This window comes from Mirounga angustirostris, unplaced genomic scaffold, assembly GCF_029215605.1.
Source record: "Mirounga angustirostris isolate CCGP_5_RB_7025 unplaced genomic scaffold, mMirAng1.0.hap1 SCAF_7, whole genome shotgun sequence".
In the NCBI taxonomy this organism is placed as follows: Eukaryota; Metazoa; Chordata; class Mammalia; order Carnivora; family Phocidae; genus Mirounga; species Mirounga angustirostris.
The window spans coordinates 127,887,833-127,900,233 of record NW_026991715.1 but is presented as its reverse complement, the minus strand read 5'-3'; the positions used below and the strand labels follow the sequence as shown (position 1 = coordinate 127,900,233).

Here is a 12,401-nt window from a genome sequence, read left to right as displayed (position 1 = left end):
TAAAAATGACTGAAAGCAGCAAAGAGTAGGCAATAATGCATAAGTTTGAATACGGGATAACTCTTTCACCCACCAGCCCCCCCATTTGCAGCCCCTGGCTTCCACATAGTCCCCGGGGTACCTGGTGAGGAGGACAGCCACATCATGATGGGCTGGGTTGAGGTCACTCTTCAGATTGATGCTTTTCTGCCACTTACAGAAGCTGGACAGTGTCTTCTCCGCATGGTGGACGATTTTTAATCCTTGCTAGAGAAAGAAGAGGAAGAGCAGGGCACAGCTGAGCTTCCCATGCTCAGGTCTCATTACACAAGTCCTCAGAAGCAGCCGAGTGTGATGAGCTCTTGGTGGGTGCCTCAGACATCTATTTGGCAAGAGTTTGTCAGAAGCTAACTTACTCCCTGTTCTCAACACCATTACCCTCATGACTTTTATTAAAAGAACCTGAAGTCTGATTGCTGTTGCTAGGACTTCTAGTACTATGTTTTAAAAATACTTTTAAAATATCTTGAAAATAATAACCAGTCTGAATTAAGGCTCAAGGGTTGCAATAGAAAATCTTACAATGCACTTCTCAGTATGATTCTATGTGGGTTACTTACTACTTAATTTTATGTGAAATCCCATACTTTTGAATCAAAGGGAAGCTTTCAGTGGGTGACAGTGGGTAAGAAGAGCCCACACACTCACATACTCACATACCCATACACTTCACACTCTCACACACCCACACAAAGGGTCATTTAAGCTCCCTCTCTAAGCAGCCATAAATATACAAACTTATTAGAGTTAAGGTGACCACACAGGCAGAAGCAGAGGGACCCTATTTTAGAATGTTCTCCTTTGACTCACAAAGTCCCTGGTCAGGGCACACAGCTCAAGATGGGATGCCACCGGATCAGAAAAGCTCTGTTTTTGCTTCAATATTGGCTGGACTCACCATTTTGTAGGACTTACATACCAATCCATGAATGTTTGTTTAAAGAAAAGTGAATGTTTACAAACTTCCACTCTCCAGGACCTGAGCCAAATTCAGTGTCAGCAAGGACACCTCTTCATCATCCTGGGGCAAGCAGAGTCATTTTCCAGATGTTGCAGCAGGAACTCTGCCTCCAAGTTTCCCATCATTACTAAGAGCCCATTTCCCTGAAGGGCCTTGGGTTTTATGCATCTAGTCTTGTCACTTCAACAGTGAGGAAATCCAGGCCAGAGAGGGGCACTACCTTAGCCAAGTCACACATCAGGTGTCGGCAAAGCTGTGCTTTGAGTCTAGGTTTTCAGGACCAGTCTGGGATTAGTGGTTTCCAAACTGTTGAGGACTTCTCTCAACTCACTGCTTGAATAACTGGAATGATTTAGCAGTTAGCCAATGGATGATTATTGCTTATTTCTACTCCCCTAGGTCACACTCTCACCCTGGGAAGGAGACAAACACAGGAAGAAACCCTCCACTTCTGAGACACCCAGCTCTTCATCCCCCTCCTGCTCTCTGACTGCTTCTCAGGCTCCTTTACAGGCTCTTCTTCTTCTGCCCTTTCTTTTCGCTCATTGCTTAGTTCACTCTCAATCACGGTCAGATTTGGGGAAGTCATCTATATGCTGCTGACTCTCAAATCTATAACTCATTCCAAATCTCTCCTAGAGTGCAACTCGTGCACTCAAATCTCTTGATAGGCACCTTCTAAATGGTACCACAAGAGCCCCCAAGTCAGCATCCCCAAAGTCCCCCCCCCCGCCCAGTATTAACCTGCTGTTCTTCCTGCTTCCTCTTAGTTGAAGTACCATCAGCTTAGCGGTCTAATCTAGAAACACCAGGGTCCTCCTGTTGGTCTTCTCTCCCTCCACATCCTGCATCCCCATCTGCCCTCGTGTGCTGCTAAGTCTCCCTCCCCTCCACTTTTACTCCCAAGCTGAAACTCTCATCATTTCATGCCTGAGTTTATGCTTGCATCACCTCATAACTGTTCTCCTTTCTTCCTTGTTCTTAAATCCATCCTCCATGCTGTTGCCAGGCTGATCTGGTCAAGACCAAAGTCTGCCCATATAATGGCCCAGGGCTCAAAACCCTTCAAAGTCTGACCTCCAGGAAGCTCTCCCTTCATCTGCAACCTCATCGTGTATGCTCCGGCAACATTCAAAAGGCTGGTATTACCTTCCCTCCACACCCTACACGCCATATACCAGGCTCTTTTCACCTTTCTTTTTTTTTGTAATATTTTCTTTATTTCAGAGAAAGAGAGACAGTGGGGAGAGGGGCAGAAGGGGAGGGAGAGAGAAAGGGAGAGAATCTCAAGCAGACTCCCTGCTGCGCACAGAGTCCTATGCGGGGCTCCATCTCATGACCCTGAGATCGTGACTTGAGCCGAAACCAAGAGTCAGACGCTTAACCGACTGAGCCACCCAGACGCCCCTTCACCTTGCTTTCTTCAAGCTGCTCCTTTATCTAGAATGTCTTTCTTCCCACTTTTACCCCTTCAACCTATTCAGCACCCATCCTTTAAGACTCAATCTGAGCATTTCCAGGAAGCCTTCCCCAACCTCATTCTGGATTAGGTTCCTGCCAGTTTATCTTGTGCCTACCTGGCTCACAGCACTTGCTGCCCTGGGTTAAAATGATCAAACTGTGTGCCTGTTTCCTCCTTAGCTCTTTCAGATCAAAGACTGAGGTTTATTCCCCTACTCATCTCAGGCACTGCCCAGAGCCTGTCGCACAGCAGGTATACACCCCACATTGAGGCTGCACCCCACCCCCCCACAAGGAATGGAGAAAAGGTGAAGAATACATCCACTGTGCTGGACAAAAGAGCTGCTCCCACAAGGACAAGGTTTTGTGGTGAGTCAGTGAAGAGGCAAGATCTCCTGCAGATTAGAGAAGCGGAAGGTAAGGGGTCAGAAGCATAAGAACAGAGCAACAAGCATCTGTAATAATAATTCTGGTGCCTGTAGGAGGAACTGCTTGGGAGGCAGGTCCACATGGATCACTCGTGTTTCTTCACATCATCTGAGCAAAGGCACCGACAGCTTTTGTCTCTTTCCAAGGATATGCAGGAACAGACTTGGAGTACAGAGTCAGTGTTCCCCTCCAGAAAAGAAGACAGATTTCTTTGCTGTCCAGGGGAAAAAAAAAAAAAAAGGATAATGGCTCCCTCCAGGGCATAAGCTGACAGATCTGCTCACAAGCACCTCGGAAGGGCTGATGTTTCCTTGTGTTGGGATTCCTCAGCTGAGATCAAGCCCACAATGTGCCCAGCATCCACCCGGGCCGTCCCCGTCACCCCGGCAAGGGGACAAGAGGGGTAGCTGCAGACATGAAGCTCAAGCCGTGTGTTGTGCTGTGAGGAAGAAAGTCCTCCTTCCCTCCCCGGAAAGCTCATGTCTTCTGCCAGCATCGAGTCCAGGGACGCATGGCTGGAGAGCAAGTGAGCTCGCAGGGAGAACAAAATCTGAGACCCTTCATAGCTCATGACGGCAATGAGGACGAGAAGGGAGAACAGAGACCCAGCAGTCAGGAGAGCGAGGTCGAGGCTGAACCGTCTACACACACGGGCCAGGTGTGCAAGGTTGTCGAGGTAAGCCAGCAGCAGGACGATGGCAGAGGGAGTGAAGGAGAGGAAAAGGAGCTGAGAAGTAGATGGCAACGAAGGGGATTATTCTTCCCACGTTCCATCATTCCTGCAAGAGCAATTCTGGAATAACCTGGGGGTTAGTCACTGAAGAGAAAAAAAAAATGTTAGGGCCTGAAGGCTCTCCTCGAAATCTTCCCTACTGCTTTTGTCATTTTTTGTTTTTTTGTTTTTTACAAAGCAAGTGCCCAATGAGCTAAGTTGCTGATCATTTGTGGCTGGGTCCCTTGTCCCTGTGTAGGACTTCCATGCACGATATGTGGCACTTAACACAAGCTCAGTGACAGGGTCATCAGGATACCTTACTACTTTTCTACTAAATGTCATGACTCTGCCAGGAGGTTTTAAATGAGCACAATTTTTCTGTGTCCTCTTGGCCTCTTAATCTCCAAGTCTCATAAAAGGTTAATCCAGGAAACACTTACTCGTTTATTTTCTTGAATGCACTTGATCACAGACGCCTCAAGAAGCATTAATTAGCTCTGCCTCAGTACCACATGCCCTGAGCATGCCCGAGTTGCAAAAGAACTTTAGGGAGGTCATGCTGGCTCACCGAATGTGGGGAGACTTGGACTACACATGTTCTATAAAGCACCCTCATAAGTATTTGAGCTTATCAAGACAAACACCCGTCCACACTGATTTCACCCCCCCCAAAATAGCTTTCCCTTTTTGTTCTTTTACTGTTTTTTTCTCACATCATTTTCTCAAGTGAGTTCAATTCACTCCCCACTTCCCCTTCCCTACTCATTTGGGTACATGACACCAAAGGATGGGAAGAAGACCTCAAGGAAATCAGCAACAGCTCACAGAAACAGCCCCAAATGGGAGACAAGAAATGATTTTGCAAAATGTGGCTTTTGATATAAATTGTTCTCTCTGGGTAAGCTCCCTTTATAATGAAAAAAAAATCTTGTATCGATTTCCTTGGGAATTGTTAGTAGCAGCTTGGGATTCAATGCATAACCTGATTATTCTCTGCCAGCCAGGCTTAGGTTCCTAGGAAAAAAAGAGATTGGACAGAGAAAAGAAAATAGTACAAAGTTTTACATGAAAACTAAAGAATAACTCATCTGTCAGAGAAAAGATTCTTTTTTTTTTTCTTTAAGGATTTTATTTATTCACTTGAAAGAGAGCGAGCGAGCTAGTGCACAAGCAGTGGGGAGATGCAGAGGGAGAGGGAGAAGCAGACCCACCACAGAGCAGGGAGCCCGATGCGGAGCTTGATTCCGGGACCCTGGGATCATGACCTGACCCAAAGGCAGATGCTTAACCAACTGAGCCACCCAGGCGTCCTATCAGAGGGAAAGATTCTTGATTTAAAAAAGTGATGAGTGTACAAATTGTTTGCCAATATTTTTGACACTTATCCTGAAAAAGCTACAATTATATGGGTTATTACAGACCTAAACATCCTGGAGGGCAGGAGAAATCATCACCCCAAATTCCCAAAACTAACAGGCTTTTTAACTCCAGAGTCTCGCAAAAGGGAACCCAATATTAAATCACTCCCAGACCAAGAGGAAAATTCATTCTCTGTGAAAACAGTCACCATCTTTCTGCTTATCAGCCCTCTGGCCGCTGCTCCTTCAAGCCAGCCTGACACCCTCAGGCTCCATCCCAGATGGCACATCCAGCCTCATCCTAACTCACTCCCATCCCTGTTTTTTCTGTATCCTATTCTTAAAAGAAGTCTCAAAGTTAGGATCCTAATCTTGTCCTTCCTACTTTCTATTTTCCTTCAACAATTCTGCACAATTTTGTGCAATGAGCATACCAGCAACAAGTTTACAGGGTTGTGATAGGACCTCAGAGATGATGACGAGAAGTAACACTTACCCACTGGTTTCTACGAGCCAGATACTATGCTAACTAATGCAGGAATTCACATGTCTGATTCTCACAGCAACCCTAGGAAGTAGATATGATTATCCCCATTTTACAAAAGGAAGAAATGGAGGCACAAACAGGTCAAAAAACTTACCAAATTTCCTATAGCTTAAAAGGGGAGGGACTAATGATACATCTGGAACTCTCCCTGATGTCAACTGCTCAGAAGAGTTGGAAATAGGAGAGTAATCCTAACCTTAACCTCTGGCCCAAAAGGGGAACAGGGAGGTCATCGAATGAATTGGTCTAAAGTGGAAAGGGCTTGAGGCCAAGTATGTGTCCAAGTCTTTGAGGGAGAATGAAATGTTCAAAGGATGGGTTTAGGGTCATAACAGGAAAATGAGAGCTTGATTCAGGGCTGGAGGGAGGCAGGATAGGACTGAGAGGACACTGCCTCCTATCTGAAGCTACTCTTGGATTTTGTGGCCCATGATGTCTCAGTATGACTGACATGTCTTTCCAGCGCATGGTTTTGGGTACCTCAGTTTCCGCTGGTCTGAAATATGACCACCTCGTCTCTGAGAAAGCCTCCAGGATGCTCCAAATTGAGTATCATGTCCAATTATCCCGGTTTATTCTCAAAACATAATGAAAATCCATAGTGGTTTTTGCATAGCTGTGACTGACAAACAAAAACTGTACTTTATGTATTAACCAGAAAGTCTCTTGGACCCACCGCAGGAAATGAAGTCCAAAATGATGTCAGCTGTCAGATGTGATTAGAATAAGAAAGACAGGAGTTGTAGAAAGGCATTATGGAGGCGGCCTACCTCAGCATTCCCACCTCATGTCACTTTCCACGGAGCCCTAGAACCATCCCTCTAGTGCCTTTCTCTCCATTTCATCCCTCAGTTTGGAACCACCCACAGGCTCCCCTAGAATTAGATCCACATCCCTTTATTTGGACTCGATCCCTTTACAAGGCTTGTCATGACCATGGCCACTGCTGACCCTCATCTTCGCCCTCTGACTGCTGACTTCACATGCTCACTCTTTCCCTTATCTATTATGTACCAATAGGGCTAGGTGGGGAGCAACACCAGACCCGGCCTCTGTCTTTAAGTCTTGGATACTAATGAAGGGAAGTGCATCAAACAAATAGATGTTAAATTACAACTGTGATATGTGCTATGAAGGAGAAATGCACAGCACTGTGAAAGCATATGATAGAATCTTGCTGGGCATGAAGGTCAGGGAAGGCTTCCCCAGTAAACTGACCCTTGAACTGATATGTGAAGGATTAAGGGGTCAATTAAGTGAAGACAAGAAGGAAGACGGTTTGGGCAACAAGACCAGTGGCAGGAGACACCATGAGAAGATTACTGCTCTATCCCAAAGGCAAGAGCGGCATGGTAAGAGATGAGAGAGGGAATTAGAAAAGCACTAGATGGCTTTAAACCAGGGGTGGGGGTCAGAGAATGGGTGCCAGGAGGGAGTGTCATACCCCCAGGAGGGTATGACTGGATTACCATTTGGCTGCGATGAGAAAACAAGATTGAAAGGAATCCAAGTAGACCAAAGTAAACACAACTGTAGCCCAAGAAAGAGAGGACTTCATCTTAAATTTAAGTGATAGAAATGCAGATGGTCAGACAAAACTGGCAACACCTACCGATGGACTGGATAAGAGGGATGGGAGAGGGAGGTGTCATGGATATCTCTGGATCTCTGGCTTCCACCTCTGGAAAGGTGATGATGTCAGCACAGAGACCAGGAGTGCAAAAGACCAGGTGTACATGGAGAGGGGCAGATGGGGACCCACAATTCTCTCTCCTGCCTCCTGCATAGTCCACTGTCTCCTCTGTGCATGGCAAGGTTACTCAGCCTCCCATCTGGGGGTTCATTATCAGTGATGTGTCCTCATGTGTAAGATACTAGTTTACATGCTCAAGCTGACTGTGCAAGTCCCTCTACCTGGAATGTCCTTCCTCACTAGTTAATTCCTTCTCATCCTCTAAAACCCAGCTTAGCCTTCCTAGCCTGAGTGCTCTTTTACTTTTTTTTATGCTCAGGACAACTCAGTTTGAAATTTTCTATTTTGTGCTTTTGCACATCAGACTCTAAGCCTCAGAGGCCAACATAGTGCTTGACATACAGTTAATATCCCACAATCCTCTTTTGATTTACAGGTGGCGAGAAAACAGTGTATGTAGCAATGATGTCACTTCTTCAGAGTTACCTTCTGGATGAGTGCAAAGTGAGACTAGAACTCAGGTCTCCTTGCTCACAGGAGGAGTCCCTCCCAATACCTCACACTGTACTTTCTGTCTCTGGCTGCTACCCTCATGTCAGTTAGGGCTGGGATCATTGTCGCTCATTGTGCTCAGAGCTGCTCATTAGTCAAAGATGTGAAGGTAGCTTGAGTCATGATCTGGCAATCAAGAAAATGAGAATTGCAGGGGCGCCTGGGTGGCTCAGTCATTAAGCGTCTGCCTTTGGCTCAGGTCATGATCCCAGAGTCCTGGGATTGAGCCCCGCATCGGGCTCCCTGCTCGGCGGGGAGTCTGCTTCTCCCTCTCCCTCTGCCTCTCCCCACTGCTCCTACTCTCTCTCTCTCTCTCTGTATCTCTCTGTCTCAAATGAATAAATTAAAAAAAAAAAGAAAATGAGAATTGCAAATTGTAACTCTTTGATGAGACAGCAATTCTATTGTCAAATTATGGACCTTGTATCACATGGAGGGAGATTCTGTAAAAGTCTAAGATATTTGGCAAGTAAAAGGAAGGAAGCCATGTTTTTTGTTTGTTTTGTTTTGTTTTTTAGCAAATCATTTGCATCTCTGCTCTTGCAAAATCAGAACAGGAAGAAGAAAAACAATATTATTGTGATGGAGTCAGAGAGGTAGCTGCCAAATTCTTTCAAAGGATTCTGTTGAGGTTGCTTTTAGGCAACCAACGTGAACAATGGAAACACAGGTAAGGTAGAAGACCCCACAGCGACACCTTCCCCCCCAAATACAGACAGGCCTATTAGGCAACCCACCTCAAAATACCCATAAGCCCTAGCTGACCAATGGGTCAACTGACACCCAGACACCAAAAAAGAAAATTCCATATGTTCCCATTCGTCCTCACCTTCCTTCTTAACTACAGCCTCCACACTGCCTCCCGGCAGACAGTCTCTCCCCTGCTGTCCTGCCTGCCGCTCCCTGGCAGTGGGTTCAGTAGACTTCTATCCCTTTTGCTCTGTCTCAAGTCAATTCTTCCACCTCCCATGCTGCTGGCCTCCACCCAATTGGGTCACCCCACCTTTGGTGGCCCCCCAATCTGATCAGGAGACTTCCACAGTCTCCAAGGGGCATTGTTTCCTAGGGATGGAGAGATGTGGAGTTTTAAGGGGCCTGATCCATGGAAGGCACACTTTGAGGTCTGACTAGCACTCCCACAGGGACTGCAGAGGGGAGTTTCTCCTTGGCTTTTTGTTTGTTTGTTTGTTTGAAAACCCTAAACTTCTACACATTCTGCAGTTATGCATGCATGTAAGAGAGATCATTATACAATGGTGGATATTTGTCTTCCAAAGTATCAAAGTATAACTTTTACAAAGCTAAAAATGTAATTTTCATACAAATATATAGTGAGCATGTTAGGGATGTATTTAACTCATTAATAAGAAGATAGATAAGATGTCCAAGCTGGTTCAAAGGCAGATACAGGAAAGTGATGCCACTTTAGCTGGTGAAACTATAAAGAAAGAATGCTGGAATCAGATTGCTAAATTAGATACAAAATTAGTCAACAGACCAATAAAACCGCAACCTTCAGAGAGCTCTCTGCTAGATACAAATTATTTTCACTTCTTCTGGACAAAAATCATTTATTTGTACCCTGTCAGTTTTCTGCAAATTTTTTTTTTTTTTAAGGTTTTATTTATTTATTTGACAGAGTCACAGCGAGAGAGGGAACACAAGCAGGGGGAGTGGCAGAGGGAGAAGCAGGCTCCCCGCGGAGCAGGGAGCCCAACGTGGGGCTCGATCCCAGGACCTTGGGATCATGACCTGAGCCGAAGGCAGACGCTTAACGACTGAGCCACCCAGGCACCCCAATTTTCTGCATCTTAATACCTAACTTTACTGTGTCTAGGACCTACTCAATAAGCACTTAAAAATCAGGCAAAATTGCATTCCCATAGAGTCAGATAGGTCATGTTAGACATTGAAAAGATACATAGCTTTTGTGTTGCTTGGTTTCTAAGTTTTAGAAAAATTTTCATAATAAAAGGTTCACAGGAAGGAAAAATAATACATCCATCAGTATTCCAAGATACCCAAAGTATGCCTTGAGTGATTCGTTAAGTGGGGAACGGTAGGGGAGAGAAAAAGGAAAATGGATCCAGGCTCCAGATATGATTGTTTTTCAGTCTTCTGATTGTGGAGGCCAAAAAACAGTAAATCCTGCCTCGAGCCTTTTGACCTCAGGTGTCTTGCAGAGGGAGACTTGAATGAGGCCATTCTTCACATATTTCAGCTGCTAGGTAAGGTCAATAGTTTGTAAAGGCATTTCACCAGGTTGGCTGGTTCATTCCTTCATTGAATGTCACTTCATTCATTCATGTCCCAGGCACTGTGTTACGTGCTGGGGATACAGCCAAGAATAAAGAAGGAATTCACATTGTGATGGTGGCTAAGACAGGCAAGAGAAGAGTAAATAGATATACAGAATAGCAATGAGCTGTGAGAGAAGTACCAATAAAGGAAGTAAAGCTTATTCTGTGATGGAGAACAGCAAGTGGGGTTGGCTTTGAGTCGGCTGGTCACTGACACTTCTCTGGAGAGGCAGCATTTAAACAGAGATCTGACAGGTGCCAGAGAACGTGCCAACCATCAGTAGAGCCATGGAAGGGGTGTTTCGGGCATTGGCAATCATAAGTTGCACAAGCCATGAGGCTGAAAAAGGCCATGCGTGTTCCAGAACCTACCTGAAGTCCAGGGAGTTCGAGGTGGGAAACAAGGCAGAGAGCAACATAAGGAAAGACGGGAAAGGGGGATGGAGGCATGATCATGAAGGTCTCTGCAGGGCACGGTAGAAATTTTTTATTTTGTTCTAAAAACAACAGAAAGTTATTTAACAGTTTTGTGCAGTGGAGCAACTCAATTTTCATTTAAGATTACCAGTCTAGGGGCGCCTGGGTGGCTCAGTTGTTGGGCGTCTGCCTTCGGCTAGGGTCATGATCCCAGGGTCCTGGGATCGAGCCCCGCGTCGGGCTCCCTGCTCCGCAGGAAGCCTGCTTCTCCCTCTGCCACTCCCCCTGCTTGTGTTCCCTCTCACGCTGTGTCTCTCTCTGTCAAATATAATTTTTTAAAATGCAAAAAAAAGATTACCAGTCTAACTGCTATATGGAGAAAGGATTATGGAGGGTAAGTCTTAAAACAGGAAGACCATTTGGGAGTTCCCTGCAGTAAGATTACAATAAGGCCTAAAGCAACGTAATGACTGTAGAGATGATGGACCGTGGGTGGTCTTGAGATGATCTTGAAGGTAGCATTGTGGGCATTGCTGTTGAATGTGGACAATAAGAAGAGGAGGATTCAAGAATGACTCCCAGGCTTATGCGTGGTTAGCGAGATGGGTACCACAGAGGGCTGGAGCACGGGGGCAGGCAGAATTGAGATGATCGGGTTGGGAGCAATCAAGAATGCCACGGTGGACTTACTGAGTTTGCAAGTTTGGGTGGGCTCTGACACATTCAGGGTGAAATGGCAAGGAGGCATCAGGACATGAGTCTGGAGCACAAGGAAGAGGTCTGGGTTTGAAGAAGAAATTGAGAGTCTCAGCATGTAGAAGACATGTAAGTCTCTGAGAACAGATGACATTTCCAAGGGCAAAAGTACAGAGAGACAAGACAGCCCAGAGTTGAGGGGTATGTATTAATATGCAAGAGGTAAATAAACACTATAAAGAGTTCAACATTTCCATGTCCCTTTTAACTTTTACTGAAACCACGCAACCATTTCATGATTTAGTCTTTTTCACTGTGGAACATTCTAAGTCCCTGCTCTAAATCTGATTTGTGTGTTACTAGACAAAATGACTGCCAGGTGATTCCAATGATGTCTATCTCAGAAATGTTCTCCATCTCCCACTTGACAGCACAAAATTCCCAAGAAAATAATACAGAAATATCATTTTCCTTCTCAATAGGTTTCTAAACACCTTCCTGGTGCTCCCTTTCTTGTCCATCGAGAGCTGTCCTGTCAAGGAGGTAGTGAGTGTAAGAATACAGGTCAGAAGACTGGAGAGAAACTACCCCTTACCTCTTCTTCTTCAAGTAGAATGAGCCGAACCACAACAATGTGAATTGCATTGCCAATGCTTGGGTTGTGGAACAACCCAGTGACCTAGAGTCAGAAATGGAAAACCATTAGCTCACATGAATAGGTAACAGATAAATGCCAGAGGAGGGGGGAAATAGCATTGTGATGCACTTAAAATAAATGTCACCTTAGAGGTCAGGAATTCTGGGGAGAGTACAACGAAGAGTGAGAGATGCCCCCGGCCCAATCCACATTATGATACCTAAAGGCAACCTTTCCAAGGTGACTGGCTGGCTGTCTGCTTGCGGGACTGGTGCCTTTCTTCTCTTTGACCCTTTCCCCGACCCAGGGTCTTTCTCTCTTTTATTGTCAGTTCCGGAGGCAAATACCTTTCCCCATCTCGACAGGACTAACACTCTCTCTGGGGAGGCAGAAACATCAAGAATGAGAAAGGGAAATCTGGAATCAGGGGTCATTAACTTTATTCCAATTCTAACTACCTGTAGGAAATCATGTTCTAGTTCTTTGCCTCAGTTTACTTATCTGTGCACTAATATAAATTGGTGAGATAAACTCATACTAAAAGGACTGAGTCACTTGAGAAATACCTAGTAGAAAATACGTGATAAATTCCAAAC

The 12,401-nt window shown here is 45.4% G+C and overlaps 1 protein-coding gene across 4 annotated transcripts in view; it reads right to left on the bottom strand.

The window, feature by feature from the left end:
- ADAMTS12 (ADAM metallopeptidase with thrombospondin type 1 motif 12) overlaps positions 1-12,401 on the bottom strand; it is a 298,641-nt gene that overhangs the window by 115,580 nt on the left and 170,660 nt on the right. For 3 of the 4 annotated variants that reach the window (XR_008505101.2, XM_045862685.3, XM_045862677.3), the window contains exons 5-6: positions 11,764-11,847; positions 122-246 (exon numbers count right to left, since the gene is read on the bottom strand). Coding sequence is in view for 3 of the 4 variants with exons in the window: in XM_045862685.3 (XP_045718641.1) it covers positions 122-246; positions 11,764-11,847 (209 nt within the window). In the remaining variant the exon portion in view is untranslated. Of the gene's footprint in view, positions 1-121; positions 247-11,763; positions 11,848-11,875; positions 12,185-12,401 lie in introns of those variants that run through there. The other variant, XM_064596806.1, reaches the window with a different exon arrangement.